Genomic DNA, 20,379 nt, shown 5'->3' on the forward strand with positions numbered 1-20,379 from the left:
CCTCACGTGACTGATGACATCAATTTTGTTTTATTTTTCATTGCCAGACCATGTGACCAATCAAAAAAACTTGAGGAAAAAAATGTGTGAACAACAACAACAAGCATTTTAAGGCCATTTTCCCTGCAAGAGCGGGGGTTAGCCGTGCGGTCCCCATGACAATGTTCTCCATTTTGCCCTATTTTCTGCATCTCCCCTTGTTAACCCCCTTGCCCGCATTTCTTCTTCGACCATCTTTAGCCAAGTCTTCCCCGTCCTCTACTTCCTTCTACATTCATTCCCATCACTCTTTTCAACCAGTCACTTTCATCCTTTCTCAAAACATGACCAAACCATCTCAACCTGTTTCTCTTCACAGCATCCATCACAGGCTCTATTCCCATCATCTTTCGCAATTCATCATTTGTCTTCCTCTCTCTCAACGATACTCCACACATCCACCGAACCATTCGCATTTCCACCCTTTCCAGCCTTCGATGCTGCTCTACGTTCATTACCCATGTCTCGCTCCCATAAATCATAACACTTCTCACACATGCAGCATACACCTTTCCCTTCAGCTTCAATGACACTCCCCTCCTCGTCAGCACGCCATTCAGTTCCCGAAACTTCTTCCATGCACATCTCACTCGAGCAACCGTTGCCGAGTCTGATCCACCTTCTCCATTCAGCATGTCTCCAAGGTAACAAAATGTTTTCACACCTTCCAGCTTCACGCCATCTCCAAGATCCAACTCAACATTTCCTCCATCTGCAGCTCCCTCTGTGCACACCTTACACTTGAATGTAGCTGCCACACTGGTTAATGACCCTCTCAAACCACTACATTTTTGATGAACCCACTCAGCGCACATTGTACATTGAATGGAATTCACTCCGACACCCTTCCTGCACACAGCACACGGACACTTCCCAGTTCTTTCCACCTCACCACATGCTTTACCACTTGCCATCACCTTCGTTTTTCCGATATTCACCTTCAGACCTTTTGTCTCCATACATTCCTTCCACTTGTTCATCTTCTCCTTCAGTCCATCCATACTTTCTGCAATCAACACCAGATCATCTGCATACAACAACTCCCACGGTAAACCCTCCTTTACGTTCTGAGCCAGCACCTCCATCACAGCTATAAATAGTAGTGGACTTAGTACCGACCCCTGATGCACTCCCACCTTCACCTCAAACTCACCACTGTTCCCGTCCTTCATCCTTACAGCTGTGCACGCTCTTTTGTACATTGCCATCACTACTCTGATCAACCATTGCTCCACTCCTAACTTCCTCAATGCCCATGTCACTACTTCACGTGGAACCCTATCGAATGCTTTCTCCAGATCAACAAACCCAAGAAACAACTTCTTCCTCTTCTCCATATACTTCTCCTGCAACTGCCTCACAATAAAAAGCACGTCTGTCGTTCCTCTTCCTGGCATAAATCCAAACTGCATTTCGTCAATCTTCACTTTCTTCCTTATCCTCCTCTCCAACAGCTTTTCCAATACCTTCATTCCATGCTCCAATAACTTTATCGCTCGATATGAGCCACAGTCCAGAGGGTCACCTTTCCCCTTGTATAGAGGGACGAGGGTACTCAGTTCCCAATCCACTGGAATGCGGCCTTCTTTCACCACCAGATTACAGATCTCGGCCATTCTCTTCACACCCCAATTTCCCGCTGCCTTCAACATATCTCCCACAACTCCCGTCGGCCCTCCCGCTTTTCTACTCTTCATTGCTTTTATTGCTTCCTCAACTTCCTTCTCGGTTATCTTCTCTGCCGGTCCTAAAACTGGGTTACTCTCTATGTTGCCATCCCATTCATTCTCTGCATTCAACAGTATTTCCATATATCTCTTCCATCTTCCTTTAATTCCATCTGGGTCCACAACGATTTGTCCCACTTCATCATTCAAGCAACTCACCCCCATCACATCACACCTCTCTTTCGCTATCTGCTTTGCAATCCTGAATACCGCTCTCTGACCCTCTTCCGAATCCAAGCGTTCTCCGAACATTTTCCTCCATGCCTCCTGTGCCTTTGCTACCTCTTTCTTTGCAGCCTTCTTGGTGCCTTATAACTTTCATGCTCTGCCTTTTCTGCCCCCATACCCTTCGCCTTCTGCCACTCCTTGAACTTCGTCCTCTTCTCGCCAATCTTCTTTCCAACTTCATCATCCCACCACCATGTTTCCGAGTGCCTCGGTGGTCCTTTTGTCCATCCACATACCTCACCAACGGCTCCCAACAGACTATCATTGACATCCAACCACTTTCAAGCTCAACCACATATATATATATATATATATATATATATATATATATATATATATATATATATATATATATATATATATATATATATAGTTTAGTGGAAAAGGGAGGGTGGGGGGGGGGGGGGGGGGGAGTCCATAGCTGGACTGTGGTAAGTGTAGTATCGTCTGTGTGTTTCGAGTAGTGGTAAGATCAACATGTAACATGGACCTGTTAGGTTAAGTTGTTTGTTACACGTGACGCTGAGGAGGAAGTGCATGTAATTTATAGACAGGTGAGATCTTAATATGTGGGTGTGAGCACCTTGTAGGAGGTGGGACTAGTAGGCGAGAACTTCTGATGAGAGGTACACATCTGTCTGGCCAGTGTATGTCACCCTTGATGGTGTAATGTGCTCTGGAGATGGAAGTGTCATCTTGGAATTATTTGTACCTGACACTCTCGAAGTGAAAAGCAGGGTTAAGCGATCGGTTTTGTACGTACATGTCTGCATTAAAAAAAAATCATTTTCTCGGCAACCGTTGGTCTGATTGACACTAAATTTTACCATTTATCGCCAAATCGCCAAATATCGCCGGAGCGCCTCCGCCTGTCGAATTTTTTATTCATAATTATGACATCATAGGTCACGTGGTACGGGCACCATCTTTGAAAAACTTTCCACCTCTATATCTCTGAAACTGCTTCATGGAAAAAATTGAAACACGGCTCATTGCCAAGTACTCCCCATGGAGAATAAGATATGTTAATGATGATGTCATCGGTGCCGTTGTTATGACTTGATAGTTCGACAAATATAACGCTTGATCCGATCAGTATGAATTTTTTTCTCTGCAACTATTGGTCCGATTGACATGAAATTTTCACCATAGGAGCGCTACCTCTCCAGAAATATTTAATGATTAATTATGACATCATAGGTCACGTGGTACAGGCGCCATCTTGGAAAACCCGAAAAAGGTTACACCTCTATATCACCGAAACTGCTGCATGGAAAAAATTGAAATGTGGCTCATTGTAAAGAACTCCATATGGGGAATAAGTGTTGTTAACGATGACGTCATTGGTGCCTTAATTATGATGTCATAATTCGACATGGACAACGCTTAGTCTGATCAGTTTGAAATGTATTGAGCATGATCTATGCAACAATTATATTAGAGAATGTAAATGTATGATGTCATCGCTCACATGGTCTGGCAGCCATATTTGATCAAATAAAAAAAACCTTTAAAAACAGAAGAGTTGGCTCGCAACAAGTTGACTGCGTGGGGTAAGTATTCTATGAATACCATGTAGTTTTATAGGCGCTGACCCCGTAGTGTTCACCAGTGATATACATATAGCTCCTCTTCTTTCCCATGTCCACTCCCAGCATGTATCAGCAATTCCATAATCAGCACAATCAAAATAGGGGAGATGGCACATCCAATCGGGATCCCCACTTCCAACTTCTGCCATTCTGTTTCGTAGGACTGTGTCACAAACCACATCCAAAACTGATTATAATATGCCATCGGAAAATCCCTAAATCTTCCCGGACACCAAAATAAATCCATGGCATATCTGATCAAGGCATGCGGCACTAACCCACATGCATTCTCCAAATCCAGCCATTCCATCACAACATCCTTCCTTTGCCTCTTTACCGCCTGTAACACTATATATATATAGAGTTCCGAGTTCCGAGACCATTTCCGAGTGTTCTATGCATCCTGGTGATCCTGGTATTTCTGCCTTCTGCAAAGAACCATCCACAAAACCATTCTCTCTGATGAATCCTGATAGCCGTACCGCAAAGACACCCTATCAATATCTTCCCATTTACATCGAGCAATGATATTGGTCTAAACTGCTCAAGTGTCACAGCCTCCTCCTGCTTCAGAATATAAACTCCTTCCGCCCTACTCCATTGACTGGAGACCACTCCTTGCCTCCACACCACCTTGAAATTGAAAGCCTTCCATAGATACAACCTGATGCCTCCACAATTATTAAACACCTTGTATGTCATTCCACTTGGTCCTGGAGCTGATGCCACCCGTGCCTTCCTCAAAACTGCCTCAAACTTAGACATCTTCGGCTCCGACAAATCAAATGGAACACCTGTCTCTGTCGGTCTCACCAAGCCTCCATCACTTCATCATTCCTCGAGTCTGTGTATGTGATACTCCGGCGACCTTCCAACTCTTCCTTCGGTACCTTCTGTGCACCAGATAAAGCCAGCTCCAACAAATCCTTCATAAATCGAAAGATTCTCAAATAACCTCGTTTTCTTCCTCTGCCTCTACTTCCTTCACCTCTTCATCTTCATCTTTTCCACCCATTTCAACTTCACCAACCTCATTCCGACTTGCTTGGTCAACACCTCAAGTCCATTCCTCCACCTTCTTCTATCTTCTGTTCAAGCTCCGAGACTCTGTTCTCAGCTCCTGGATCTCCCTCTGCTTCCTGCTCAACCGTACCTCCTTCTCACCCCTCTCAACACATTTTTTCACTCCAAACATGACACACGCATACTCAAACACAATCTCATTCATATTTCTCAATCTATCTTCCACCCTTCCTTTCAAACTCTGAAGTGCCCCACACAAAACACCACTCCATCCATTCTCTCCCATACACCCCTTTCTCCCATACCTGGCCATTTCACTCTCCTCCTCACTTCCTTTCTCTGCTGACGTCCAACCCAGGACCTACAATACTGTAGTTTGCCACCTGGCTGTTTCTCCCGGTCGTCTTACGTGCCCCCTCTTCAAAGGCATTGCGTTGTTGTACCTCTTTCTCACCCACCTTACGCACACAGCCCATCCAGCTCTGATGATTTCTCAACCCTCTAGTTGACCGAAACTTGCATCCACAACCACACTTCTCTCAAATTTGACATACCTCCCCATGCACACCTTCACCTCTTCCACACGCTCACTCTCACACCATTTCCGGCGCTGATGGATCCTCAATTCTCTGATGGATCTGAACTCACATTCACACTGACACCTTACCAAACCTGCATCCACAATCTGTACTCACTTGTCAAAAACAGAATGGAAGTCTTCATCCGTTTTATCTGTCCATTTGGGCCCATCTTCCACCCCACCTCTCACAGAAATATATATAGACAGACTTGGCATTTAATATGGAATATTTTTTTTGTGGGGGTGAACTGACTTTTCAAGATGTCTTAGAACCAAAAGTTCATTGGAATTATGTTGAAATTATTCTCGATTTTGTTAATGTGACCTTTAAAAGAAACAAAAACCACATTTGACATTTCAAAACAAATAAATTGATCCTTGAAAGTGATGTAAACTGATATCGAACTCAATTCATGGACAGTACTGTGTTAAACTTCTGTACGTTTTCCAGAAGTATCTCTTTATTTTGCACATTAGCCAAAATTTTTTTAACGAAAACAAAAGTTAAATTACGACTGGGATTACGGACAGTAAAATTACAGTTCAATACTTCGTGTAACCCCCACGAGCATTCAGAAGGGCACGTACACGTTGAGGCATGCTGTTCACGAGATTTGCCAAGGTTTGGACAGGAATCGCTTGCCATGCAGTGACAATAGCCTGCTGCAATTCACGCACAGAGGTCGGCTGCTGGTCCAAGTGGTCGATTTGACGCATTAATTCTGCCCACAAGTTCTCTATCGGATTCATATCCGGGGACATGGCAGGCCACTCCATATGCTCTACACCACGGTCAGCAAGAAAGTGTTGGATCATGTGAGCACGATGAGGCCGTGCATTGTCATCTTGGAAGACAAAGTTTCCTCGAAAGGCTGCACGAGCAAATGGAAGCAATGTTTCTTCCAGAATGGCCCTGTACTTGAACTGGTTCAGGTTTCCATTCAGAACAACCAGGTCAGTTTTGCCCCCTGCATGAAAAGCAGCCCAAACGGTCACCCCACCACCTCCAGCTTGGGGTCTTGGCACTATACAATCTTTGTTGTAGGCTTCATGCACTTGTCTGCGCACTCGGACGCGGCCATATTGACGATAGACCAGAAATCTAGACTCGTCACTGAAGATCACATGATTCCAGTGTCCTGGCTGCCATTGACTCTCAACTTCCTCTTGGTGCTCTCTTGGTGCTCTCTTGACTTGGTGCTCTCTGGCCCACTGCAATCGGCGATGGCGGTGTTTTGTCTGGTCAGGTGTGGCTTTCTCAGGGGACGCCTGGCACGATAGCCTGCTTGAACCAGTCGTTGGTTGACTAGCCTTCTGGATACAGGCACATTTGTCAGTTGCTGCCACTCAGCCCGGAGCCGATTAGCTGACTTGGTACGGCCATTGCGGACTAACCGGTGCAGCTGACGATCATCCCTCCTTGTGGTTCTGCGGGGATGTCCTGGCCTCGGTATTGGAGTAGGGCCACCCCTCTGAGCATTTCTTTTCAGGATCTTTGACACCTGACCTTGAGTGATGCCATACTGCCGAGCAATAGCACGCTGTTTCATGCCGTAATTTCGTAAAGCCACCACTCCATGACAAACAGCATTGTCGAGTTGACGGACCATCTCCAGAGGAAGCGGCAATAACTTTTGGAGACGTGCAGCAGTTGTTTTCCACTAATACAGAACGCAACAACCCTTGTATACCCGACTGTGAAGCCAATCATCAAATGCACCTGTCTGTACATTTTGCCACGCCACCTGTGATATAATCCTGTTGTTGACTTCTTGCTGCGACAGACAATCAGTGACATGGTTCTTTTAACAAATAAATCACCAAAGTGTAAAAGAAACTCACCAGATTGATATACTGAGTTAAGAAAGTAAACCCAAGTCAAGAAAAAAAATATATTCCATATTAAATGCCAAGTCTGTATATGTCTCGTTGAGAGAGAGGAAGAGAAATGATGAATTGCGAAAGATGATGGGAATAGAGCCTGTGATGGATGCTGTGAAGAGAAACAGGTTGAGATGGTTTGGTCATATGTTGAGGAAGGATGAAAGTGACTGGTTGAGAAGAGTGATGGAAATGAATGTAGAAGGAAGTAGAGGACGGGGAAGACCGAGAAAGACTTGGCTAAAGACGGTGGAAGAAGAAATGCGGGCAAGGGGGTTAACAAGGGGAGATGCAGAAAATATGGCAAAATGGAGAAGATTGTCATGGGGACCGCAAGGCTAACCCCCGCTCTTGCAGGAAAAATGGCCTTAAAATGCCTGTTGTTGTTGTTGTGTGTATATATATATATACTGTGAAAATGGCATAAAATATATAACCGGAAAAAATAAAATGAGTTACGGATGTAGCTTCAAGACGATCTCTATTTGCGACAACCTAAGGGCCAAATAGGCCTTTTTCTCGGTCTTCCTCAACGAGAGTGTTAACTACTTCAACATCATTGACAATACACATTCTTTGGGAAAAGAACCACACAGCTCGATCTTAATTGGGTAAACCAGGTTGTACCATATATGCATTGGACTGAACATCCTCTCATGTATACATAATAAATATGTCCTCTAAGATGTTAAACAGTATATTTCTACCTGAAAAGGTTTGGGAATATCAAAAGTTTATTACAAAAGTATCCTTGAAACATAAAAAATACCCTGATGTTCCCAGCGCACTGTTTAGCATAACTAACCCGTTTCGACCAATGGTGACGTCTTCATCCACAAACAGAACATTTATAAAGGTGCTTTGCCATTAAAACAGGAGGGTCTGTTTTACAGGTAACCTTAGTCTTGTTTAATTGAAGAATTATATGAAATATTGACAATATACTTTAATGAACTGCATGGGCATTGAGGAAGTTAGGAGTGGAGGAATGGTTGATCAGATTAGTGATGGCAATGTACAAAAGAGCACGCACAGCTGTAAGGACGAAGGACGGGAACAGTGGTGAGTTTGAGGTGAAGGTGCATCAGGGGTCGGTACTAAGTCCACTACTATTTCTAGCTGTGATGGAGGTGCTGGCTCAGAACGTAAAGGAGGGTTTACCGTGGGAGTTGTTGTATGCAGATGATCTGGTGTTGATTGCGGAAAGTATGGATGGACTGAAGGAAAAATGAACAAGTGGAAGGAATGTATGGAGACAAAAGGTCTGAAGGTGAATATAGAAAAGACGAAGGTGATGGCAAGTGGTAAAGCATGTGGTGAGGTGGAAAGAACTGGGAAGTGGCCATGTGCTGTGTGCAGGAAGGGTGTCGGAGTGAACTCCATTCAATGTACTATGTGCGCTGAGTGGGTTCATCAAAAATGCAGTGGTCTGAGAGGGTCATTAACCAGTGTGGCAGCTACATTCAAATGGAAGGTGTGCACAGAGGGAGCTGCAGATGGAGGAAATGTTGAGTTGGATCTTGGAGACGGCGTGAAGCTGGAAGGTGTGAAAACATTTTGATACCTCGGAGACATGCTGAATGGAGAAGGTGGATCAGACTCGGCAACGGTTGCTGGAGTGAGATGTGCATGGAAGAAGTTTCGGGAACTGAGTGGCGTGCTGATGAGGAGGGGAGTGTCGTTGAAGCTGAAGGGAAAGGTGTATGCTGCATGTGTGAGAAGTGTTATGATTTATGGGAGCGAGACATGGGTCATGAATGTAGAGCAGCAACGAAGGCTGGAAAGGGTGGAAATGAGAATGGTTCGGTGGATGTGCGGAGTATCGTTGAGAGAGAGGAAGACAAATTATGAATTGCGAAAGATGATGGGAATAGAGCCTGTGATTGATGCTGTGAAGAGGACCAGGTTGAGATGGTTTGGTCATGTGTTGAGGAAGGATGAAAGTGACTGTTTGAGAAGAGTGATGGAAATGAATGTCGAAGGAAGTAGAGGACGGGGAAGACCGAGAAAGAATTGGCTAAAGATGGTGGAAGAAGAAATGCGGGCAAGGGGGTTAACAAGGAGAGATGCAGAAAATAGCGTAAAATGGAGAAGATTGCCATGGGGACCGCAAGGCTAACCCCCGCTCTAGCAGGGAAAGTGGCCTTAAAATGCATGTTGTTGTGTTGTTGTATTGACAATATACTTTAAAGCAAGCCATATCAACAACACCCACAAATATTTTATCTGCAGAAATTCCAATGTACAAGTTGAGACCAAGAAGTGCAACAAGACGACATCATTCTGACTCTTTACAGATATCGTGGTTTGGACTAAATCCAACAACTTCCTGAAAATAAATGCAACATCAGAAGATTCATAAAATCCAAATCAGATAGATCAAAATTCGAATAAAAACTGTGAATATGGTAAAAAAAAAAAAAAGAAACATAAATCCTAGTAGTTGCAGCTGAAATGAAAAATTAACCAACAAAATTAATTATATGATACCAAACCGATCAAATTGACTGGTTCAGCCTTTAGTATACCTTGAGATAATCATGTTGCAGTTATAAAATACACCACAAATCAGGAAGTGTCACTGTTGTGTTCTTGTGTAGCCCCGAGAATGGGAAATCAACCAACAAAACACAAAACACTAGGGGGCAGGAAAGATACAGGTACTGTATGTCCAAAAGAAGAAGAGGTCGTAAAATAATTATAGGATTGAAAGGCAGTAATATAATAGCTTACAACAATAACGATACTTAAACTTCTAAAGGTAAAGGCAAAGGTCTCAACTCCACCAGATATAATGGCGGAAAAAAAATTAACAGCAAATCCTCTTTAATAATCAGCAGCAAATATACAACTAGCTATAGATAGATGATTATGGGGCAAGCACCAAGCAGTTGCAACGAAAAAAAAATGTTTTCAGAAGGCACCAGCACACACCTAACCTCAATGGTGGCCCAACCTTGTTTTGGAATCCTCAGGTTGTTGAGGGACCAGTAGAGAAATTAGATGTCTTCAAGGCCTGGTGTTGGCTTAGCGGTTAGGGTGCGGCCTTGGGATCCTAGGATCCTGGGTTCGAATCCCGGTCAAATCCCGGTCGAACGCTGAATTAACACCAGGGGGGTTGACTCAGCCTGTCATCCTTCTGAGGTCGGAAAATTGAGTACCAGGTCACTGGTAATTCCCTGTGTGTCACAAGAGGCGACTAACAGGATTGGTGGCAGGAAGGGCATCCGGCCACAAAACATTGCCTCAAAAAGGGGACCATGGTGCCCAAAAAAGGCCAACCCCTGCTCTGCGGGGAAAAAAGGCCTCTTAAGGTGGTAAGTAAGTAAATAAGGCCAAACGAGGGTAGGGTAGAGTAGAGTACGTTGGAGAATGATGAAGCCCTCACCCCACTACATGCGTCTATTTGTTTAGAATGTTGAATATTTTAAGTTTGAAATTGCCCCCTATACCATCAGTTAGAGTCATATTGACGTAGATGTTGTAGATACCGAAACACATTATAACCAGGACTGCGGATGTCATATGGGACAAGATGGGAGGTGGAGTTTTGTCCCAACTTTCTCGATGGGAAAATCTCAACCCACCATACTTTACTGGTACCTTGAACAATCCCTAATGGAAGTATGACCCCTAGTCTTCCTTTTTAATGCTTTAGGCACTGCTCCCATCATGGATGAAAGAGGTGAATGACATCGAGTTTTTAAATAGCAAGCAAACATACATTCAGTAGCTGCTCAAAGGCGAAGGAAAATCCAGCATTGTAGTTGGTTACGCCGGTGGCTGTGAGCTTCTGCATGGACGCGAGAAGCACCCTCTTGTTGTGCTCGTTCGCTTGAACCAGGTGCTTGAAGCACGAAACAGGTTTCGCCTCCTTGTTGAACTGTGGGGTGGTGGTGATCGTCACAGTATTTCAGTCATTTGTGCTGTTTCTCTGTAACAGAGGTGATCTCACTGCACATGAGGAAGTCATTCAGGTTTGTGGTGCTTTTCATGAAGTGGTATCCAACTCTTAGAAAAGTGCACCAAACCAAAGATGTGCCATGAAGTTGCCCATATACAATATATTGAGAAAACAAACAAAGAGAAACTACATCCACATACATATGACAGGAGATGTTTATGCTTTTGTGCCGGAGAGAACACAAGCAATCTCCAAGAAAATTAAAAGAAATGTTCTCTAAATAAGTGGTAGTGAGCAAGTGTTTGATGCATAGGTCGTACAAACGCAATGTTCACAAAGTCATTGTCTGCCAGTGTTTTGAGAAGCTCCGAGACAGATGACTTCATGAGTTTCAGGGTGAGGCCTGTGACGCTTCCGCTCCTTCAAACACAAGACATGCGACAAGGAAACCAACGTTTTGCACATAAAGAAAAAGAAACAAAAAAAATAAAGTATCACTCCATTCCAGAATCATAATTCGCTTTAGCACTCCTTTCTCTGACACATTCCAGATAAAATGCATTAAATTATATGCTTTGTTGACAAGAGGCAAAGTCAAGTTTCAGTTTTCTCAGCACAAGTGTTTTTCAGATACTTAATGGACAAGCAAACAAATGTAATTCTTTGTGTCACGGCATTCTGGAATTGAAACAGTAACAGGTCTTGCATCAAGATAAATTTTGGCAAAACAACCACCTTTCATCTCAACCATTTTGGAAGAGACAAAACTGATTGACAAGCTAAAGTGCCTTCAGAAAGTATTCACACCCCTTCACTTTTTCACATTTTGTGTTACAGCCTGAATTTCACATGGATTAAATTTACATTTTTTGTCACTAATCTACACAAAATACCCCATAATGACAAAGTGGAAATATGTTTTTAGAATTTTTTGCAACTTTATTGAAAATGAAATACAGAAATATCTAATTTATTAATATATTATATTGTAATATGAATTACACCCCTTGAGTCAATACTTTGTAGAAGTGCCTTTGGCAGTGATTACAGCGAGTCTTCTTGGGTATGTCTGTATCAGCTTTGCACATCTGGATTTGTAGAGTTCCTCCCATTCTTCCTTGCAGATTTGCTCAAGCTCTATCAAGTTGGATGGGGAGTGTCGGTGAACATCAATCTTCAAGTCTTTCCACAGACTCTCAATGGGATTCAAGTCTCGGCTTTGGCTGGGCCACTCAAGAACTTTCACTTTCTTGTTCTCAAGCCATTCCAGTGTTGCTTTGGCTGTATGCTTGGGGTCATTGTCCCGTTGGAATGTAAATCTTCGCTGCAGTCTTAGGTCTTTTGCACTCTGAAGCAGGTTCTTCTCAAGGATTTGCGTGTATTTGGCTCCATTCATTGTTGGCTCTATCCTTACAAGTCTCACACTCACTGCCACTGAAAAGCATCCCCATAGCATGAGGCTGCCATCACCATACTTCACGGTAGGGATGTTGTAAGATGGCTAATGACCTGTGGTCAGTTTCTGCCAGACATAGCGCTTTTCTAAGGCCAAAGAGTTCACATTTCGGCTTTTCAGACCACAGAATCCTTTCCCTCGTGTTTTGAGTCTTTTTTGCAAACTCCACGCATGCTGTCATGTGGCTTTTTTCAGGAGTAGCTTCCGTCTGGCCTTTCCCCCATAAAGCCTTCATTGGTGACATGCTGCAGGGACTGTTGTCCTTCCGGCAGGTTCTCCTATCTCAGCCAAGGAACTCTGTAGTTTTTCTGTCAAAGTGGTCATTGGCTTCTTGATCACCTCCTTTACCCAAATCCTTCTTGCCCGTATTTTTATTTTTATTTTTTATATACAAGATCGAGGCTCGTGGAGAGCTAACATTAATCACACAAAAAGTCAAACCGACACATAAAACACAAAATAAGGGGAGCGGTAGACAAGATGGGGAGAGAGGGGGAAGGACACAAACATAACATTTGAGAGCAGGGACATCGAGAGAACTGTGGGAGGGAGAGGGCTTGGGGGGAGGTGGGAGACGTATAAAACATATGGACACTGCAAGGACTTCCAGGAAAGAAGTTGGAATTTCAAAAAAGTGGATCTGGGGTGAATTAGTGGGGGTAGAAAAGATCAAGGTTTTGGATGGGGGAAGATAAAAGATGGTGGTGAACAGCTGTTTTAAAGACCTGGAGGGAGGAGTGGGATTGAAGGGAGTAGGGGAGTTTGTTCCAGAGGCGGGAGAAAAGGGGAATGAAAGAGTGAAGGTGAGCAGAGAGCCCAGATTTTGGCAGTTTAACCATAAGAGGGTTGCTGGCAGATCTTGTGCGACATGTAGGAATATTTGGGGGACAGAGCACAGAGAGAGCTGGGGGAGGAAGGCCGGAGAGGAGTCCGTAGAAGACAGAAAGACCACCAACCTGCCTGCGGTGAGTGAGTGAAAGGCCCTCGGAGTTAGCTTCATCACCAGAGATTCCAATGATTCTGAAAGCTTTGGTCTCAACAGCATGAAGTCGAGCTAGGTGTGAGGAAGGAGCGCCGGCCCAGAAGGGGGAACAGTATTCCATTGAGCTGCGGATGAAAGCCTTGTATGTGGTGAGGAGCTCAGGTGTGCCAAGGAAGGACTTCGCACGACGGAGGATGCCCAGTCGGCGACTGGCTTTGGAGGCCAGCTTGGAAATGTGGTTTTCCCAAGAAAGATCATGGCAGATAGTGAGACCCAAAAGCTTGAGCGATAGAACTTCTTGGAGAGGATTGTTGAGAAAGTAGATAGGAGGGTTTTCCAGTCGGTCTTTTCGAGAGAAACATGATGATGGATGGGTAACAGATGATGATGGGAGAGATGGGTAACAGTTTGCTGGGTTTGGTCAAATGGCCAGCTCTAGGAAGGGTCTGGGTAGTTCCATATTCTTCCCATTTCATAAAGATGGAGCTCACTGTGCCCTTGGGAACTTTCACACCTCTAGTTTCTGCTCTGACATGCTCTGTCAATTGTGGAACCTCATATAGAAAAGTTTGTTTCTTTCTAAATCATGTCCAATCAATTGAATTGGTCACAGGTGGACTCCAATCAAGTTGTAGAGACATCTCAAGAATGATCAAATGAAATTGGATGCACCTGAGCTCAATTTGGAGTGCAATAGCAAAGGGGTTGAATATTTATTAACTCAAGACATTTCAGTTTTTCGTTTTTAATTATTTTGTTAAAAATATTCTTTAAAAAAAAATTCCATGTGTCGATCAGTGGCAATACAAGTCTCAAATTAATCCATGTTAAATTCAGGCTGTAACAGAAAAATGTGAAAAAAGTCGAGGGGTGTGAATACTTGCTGAAGGCACTGTACATAACCAAAGTAAGCCAATGCGATGAAATGAGATTATAAACAGTGACATCTCTGAAACAGATGTCTAGAAACAAGCAGGTAAGAATTCAGAAAATTGATGATTAAAGAGTTTGATCAAAATCTTCGAAAACAGAACAATAAAAGTAAAAAAAACAAACCGTGCATTAAAATCGATCTTTACAAGACACTCAAACTTTTTGAGTAACAACTTGTCTAGGTACAAAGGCTGGTAAAGAATACAAATAGCAATGATATATTTACTTCACAGAGTACAAATGTCACTTACACATCCATCAGAATCACCATGTCTTTTGGTGAACAGACACCTTGGATGTACCTGGGGGCAAAGAAGGAGACACTTAATCAGGGCTGACATTTCAGGATTCATGGAAGAGGTGCATTTGCTTTTTGAACCTAATCAGGACATCGGATTTTTCTTTTTCTTGCTGAAACAGACAGATGAAGCAAAATTATGGCTTGGGGATATGGGAGCTAGGAGGGTGCTTCAGATGGTTCAGCAAACAGTGGTCCAGTCCACGAGTTTGACATCTTTGGGATCCCTTGAACTTCAGCGCTGATGCCTCAATACACCTTATTACATACATGGGCAATCTCAATTGATGTGCTTTGTTTTACAAATTGCATTGGTGAAGCAAACCATGACGAAGATATGAATTCTGCATTTACAGATTCAGATGTACATGCAAGCTACCTGCCGCATGGTCGGGTTGGCAGCGACTAAACCGACACCCCTCACTGGCTTTGCTGTGACACTCTGCCAGGACCAAAAACACCACCTGGCAAGGGTGGATGAGTTCCCTTAGGGAGCCAATAGCCATCCAGTAAGGGGATGACGAAGATATGAATTTTTTGTTTTTCCTAAAAAACACCCATCCGGTTTGGACCGGTTCAGGTCATACCAAAGACATTAAAATGTTACGTGCTGCTTCCTTGCTTGAAAAGGATAGAGCACTGACAATCCCCATGTGTTGGCATCCATGGGGAGGAGGACATTCCTCTTGAGGAAATGCCTCGCTGAGTACGGTGAGAAAAGTGTCGCCATTGTTATGACGTCACTGCTACCCAGAGTATCCCAGGATGTGATGGTAGTGACGACACTTCCCCAAAGCTCAGTGGCTGTGTGTATGTATATATATATGTGTGTGTGTCAGCTCTATTACGAGCTTTAGCCCACCTATACCCGTTCAAACCCAAGCAGGTGGGCTAAGAATTTCAAACCTATTCCGCATTCAAAAGTAGTGGGCAAACTTTAAAAAGCTTTATCATGAATGAACATTCTGTTAACCTTCATTACCAACTGATGACGCAGCTTAAGCAACAAGCATGAAATTGATTCCAAGGTCTGATAAAGTCATTATTGTGCTATTTCGGCGAGAGCAAAAAAAGCACAAGTGACTCATGGAGCAAGGATAGTGCATATCGCTCCAAATCAGAAATCTGCGTTTCACAATCACCTCGAGGTCAGTCATTTGTTTTGGGGAGCTGAGTTATCGTTGTAAGTGCACTACACCGGAATCCAAGGGGTTGAGTTCAAGTCCCTCTGAAGGCAGCACTATTAATGGATTTAGCTTTTGCCTTCTGAAACCTGAGTTTGTGTCAGAATTATCAAGTTGCCGTTAGATTTATGGTAAAATTAACTGGTTCAATAATCACACTCAGGGAGAAGATCATCTGCCTGATTTGTCTGTTCTGGCCTTCTTATGAGGCCAGTATACACCTTGTGGTTGGCTCTTGCGGAAAGCAATATAAAATGTGGCTTAAAAAGTACAGCACGACAACTCGGAACCATCCCCTCCTCTCTTCCCCAAAATCAAAAACGAAGATTATTACACAGGATATAGCTGAGAATTTTGAGAATTTTCCAGAGGTTGCACTCCCAAAAATAATTTTCTTAAAATAATAAAGGGTTTCTCGAAACAAGAAAACAATGAGGAATTCTTTTTTCTAGCTACAACAAAAACATTCTCATGGTTTTCTTATTTTAAGAAAACTTTTGTTCTTGCAAGAAAATATTTTTTCAGGACTGTACTTAAAATAAAAATTTTGATTTCAAATCTCACCCCTCCCCTTAAAAACTCCATCAGCCCACCCCTTCAAAACTCCCCCCTCACCCCTCCCCTTAAAAAACTCCCCCATCAGCCCACCCCTTCAAAACTCCCCCTCACCCCTCCCCTTAAAAAACTCCCCCATCAGCCCACCCCTTCAAAACTCCCCCTCACCCCTCCCCTTCAAATCTCCACCCTAACTCCTCCCGTTCATCTCTCCCCCCTCACCCCTCCCCTTCAAATCTACCATCCCCCGCTCCCCTTTAAATCTCCCCTCTCATCCCATCCTTTCAAAACTCTCCCCTCACCCCCTCTCCTCAAAGATAGCTTGCCTCTTAACTCATCCACAAAGCTGCCTCCTCTGCCCTTCCTCTCTCTTCCAACTCACACCACTGAGCTTTTTGTCCACCTCATCCAACGCTTCTACAATCTACGACACACTGTCGACAGCTCTCCCTACCCCTCCCCTCTCCTGTATCCGATGCTTCCCTCCCTCAAACACCCGAGGCCTTCACTCAAACCTGATTGATCTCTCCATTCAGGTTGCTTCTGACAAACCAGACTTCATCTGCTTAACAGAAACTTTACTCCTTCAAGATGACCCTGACTCCTTAATACCTCTCCCTGGTTACTCCCCCCTCCGGTATAATACACCTGAGCCTCGTCCTGGTGGCGGAGTTATACTGTACATAACAAACTCTATTTCTCACTCTCGGTGTACTGCTCTTACACCTTCCAAACCCCAGGAGTACCTCTGGCTATTACGGCTTCCCCTCCACTACTACCTGTTGTTTATATGTGTATTGTACTGCCCACCAAACAGTAATGACTCCATTTACATCTCGCTGTCCGACAACATGGACCAACTTCTATCCACTTACACCAACTCTCTTTTCCTCATATGTGGTGACTTCAACTGTCTGTCAAACCTCCACTCTGATTCTGCAAATGGACCAGGCAGCATCAGCCCACGGGTCCTAAAATCCTGCTCTGCCGCTCTATTTCACCCTCTCTCTCTTCTCTTCACCCTCTCTTTTACTCAAGGTCATCTGCCATCAGCTTGGAAATCAGCCAACATTACCGCTTTACATAACAAAGGTGCAAAAACAGATCCTTGCAACTAAAGACCAATCAGCCTGCTCCCAATTATCAGCAACGTCATGGAATACATCATTGCTTATGATATTAAATCTTTCCTCTTCTCCAATGGCTTGATCTCTGATCATCAATTTGGATTCAGACCAGGTCACTCTACTGTGGACATGTTGCTTCTGCTGTCTCAACAATGGATGGAGGTCCTCAATGCCAAACAGGAAATCAGAGCCGCCTCCTCCCTTGACATATCCCATGCCTTTGATACGGTATGGCACCCCGCTCTGCTCACCAAACTCTCCTCTTACGGTATTCATGGAAATCTCTACGCATGGCTTGCAGACTTCCTCTCCTGTCGTAGTCAACGTGTGGATCCAAATGGAATTCTCTCATCTCCTCTTCCTGTTAAGGCTGGAGTTCCTCAAGGGAGTGTTCTGGGCCCTGTGCTTTTTCGAATCTTCATCAATGATCTCTATGACCCTCTGGAAAATTCTCTCCATCTTTTTGTTGATGACTCCACCCTCTGCCGCTCCACCTCTCACCCCACAGATTGGCAGGCAGCAGCCTCCTCTCTCTGCAGACCTGGACAAAATCACAGTCTGGTCAAACAAGTGGAACATGTCTTTCAATCCTGACAAATCTCACACTCTCACTGTGTCTCTCCGAAAAGACAGTCTGGACAACCCTCCCATCTACTTTCTCAACCATCCTCTTGAAGAAGTTCTGTCACTCAAGCGTTTGGGTCTCACTATCTGCCATGATCTTTCTTGGGAAAACCACATTTCCAAGCTGGCCTCCAAAGCCAGTCGCTGACTGGGCATCCTCCGTCGTGCGAAGTCCTTCCTTGGCACACCTGAGCTCCTCGCCATATACAAAGCTTTCGTCCGCACCGCAGCTTGATGGAATACTGCTCTCCCCTTTGGGCTGGTGCACCTGTCTCACACCTAGCTCGGCTTCACGCTGTAGAAACCACGGCTTTTAGAATCACTGGTATCTCCCACGATGAAGCTGATTCTGAGGGTCGTTCACTCTCTCACCGCAGGTAGGTTGGTGGTCTTTCTGTCTTCTACCGACTCCTCTCCGGTCTAGCTCCCCCTGCTCTGTCTGTGCTGTCCCCCAAATATTCCTGCAGGACACACAAGATCTATCAGCAACCCTCTTCTTGTGAAACTGCCAAAATCAAGACTCTCTGCTCACCTTCACTCTTTCATTCCTCATTTTCCCCACCCCTGGAACAAACTCCCACACTCTCTTCAATCCCTCTCCTCCATCCAGGTCTTCAAAACAGCTGTTCACCACCATCTCTTATCTCCCCCCATCCAAAACCTTGATCTTTTCGACCCCCATTAATACACCCCAAAGCCACCTCCTTCAAATTCCATTTTCTTTCCTGAAAGTCCTCGTAGTGTCCATCTTGTTTATCCGTGTACCCCGCCAAAGCCCTCTCCCTTCCACCGATCTCCTGATGTCCCTGTTCTCTACTGTTGTTATGCTTCCCTTTCTCTCCCCCTCTCCCCGATGCTGCCCTATTTTCTGAAAAATAATATTAGGTAAGCATCACTGACCTGCAGCTGGATATCAATTCAGGTTTATTTATTTTATGGATGAGTTTACGTATTTATTTATTTTTTGCATACATTTTCATTGAGATTTTTATTTCACAGTTTAAAGTTATAGAAATTACAATTTTGAAATGCTTGATATCGACTGAGTTTTTTTTTTCCGACACTTTTACGGATTTTTATGTTTCATTTATGAAACTTATAACGTTTCATTTACGGACGCTTTCCAAAGGTTCTGTGATTTTTGCCGCTGTACCGTCTTCGATGTCCGTCAGCATGCCAAATTGCAGCTTTCTACGCAACAGGAAGGTACCGAACATTAATATCAGTCAGTCAGTGGTTTGGAAAGAGCTTTATATATCAGATATATTTGTACTAGTGGAGTATGCTTACACATCGTGTAAGCAATAACAAATCTTGCTTTGTACGTTGGTACACAATAAATAGATGCTTTATGATTATTAGCAAGCATTACCGGCTTGCTGTTGGATATCAATTTAGGTTTTTTTATTTGTTTATTTTCCGGACGCCTTTACGGTTTTTTACATAAATTTTCATTTACGGACACTTTCCAAAGGTTATGTGATTTTTCCCGGTGTACTAGCTTCGATGTCTGTCGGCATGCCAAATTTTAGCTTTATACGACAACAGGAAGGTAGGGTTATGCCGATGGGGTCACAAAAGGGTCTAAAGCATATAAAGGTCAAAGAGGGTCTAAAGGGTCTCTCAGGTTCAAAGGGGTATAAAGGGTCCAAGAGGTCTAAGGGGTCTTAAAGGTCTAATAGGGTCTAAAGGGTGTAAAGGAGTGAAGTTGTAGTAAATAAATACACCAGGGAGTGCAACATTCAATAACGGGCCAAATGACCTCCTCATGACTGTTTAAACCCCCTATTTATGCGCATTGTGGTCATAAATCTGATCCTACAGAGTTTCATCACAATTAACCTTGGCAGCTCAAAGCAGAAATGTCACAAACAAAGTTTCACTTTTATATACAGTGTATAGATATAGACACGTAGACATTGTTGTAACATGCCTGGGCACACATGGTCATGATGAGCTAATGCCAAGATGACATCATAATCCACAAAGTAACAAAGACGAGGCACAGCAGCCATCAGATTGATACCGCTGCTGCAAGTCGAAGAATGCACAAGTATTGTCCATCATGAAAATGGCCTATCTGGAATTTACATCAAGAGTAGGAATGTCATAATTTATAGCAGGAATGCCAATTTATCTTGGAGCAGTAAATGATGGAAACTCAGCCTGACTTTGATGACATTGGATTTATGCTGAAGTCAATGTTCGCTCAAAGTTCTGGGTATTACGTTTCCGTCAATCAACAC

At 43.8% G+C, this 20,379-nt stretch overlaps 1 protein-coding gene across 1 annotated transcript in view; it reads right to left on the reverse strand.

Moving 5' to 3' along the window:
* The window catches only part of LOC137436297 (voltage-dependent calcium channel subunit alpha-2/delta-2-like), a 208,918-nt gene that overhangs the window by 165,279 nt on the left and 23,260 nt on the right, over window positions 1-20,379 (reverse strand). Inside the window, exons 3-5 of the mRNA XM_078786300.1 lie at window positions 14,597-14,647; window positions 11,295-11,394; window positions 10,795-10,953 (exon numbers count right to left, since the gene is read on the reverse strand). Coding sequence (XP_078642426.1) covers window positions 10,795-10,953; window positions 11,295-11,394; window positions 14,597-14,647 — 310 coding nt within the window. The remainder of the gene's footprint in view (window positions 1-10,794; window positions 10,954-11,294; window positions 11,395-14,596; window positions 14,648-20,379) is intronic.

This window comes from Myxine glutinosa, chromosome 11 (genome assembly GCF_964187855.1).
Source record: "Myxine glutinosa chromosome 11, kmMyxGlut1.1, whole genome shotgun sequence".
Lineage (NCBI taxonomy): Eukaryota > Metazoa > Chordata > Myxini > Myxiniformes > Myxinidae > Myxine > Myxine glutinosa.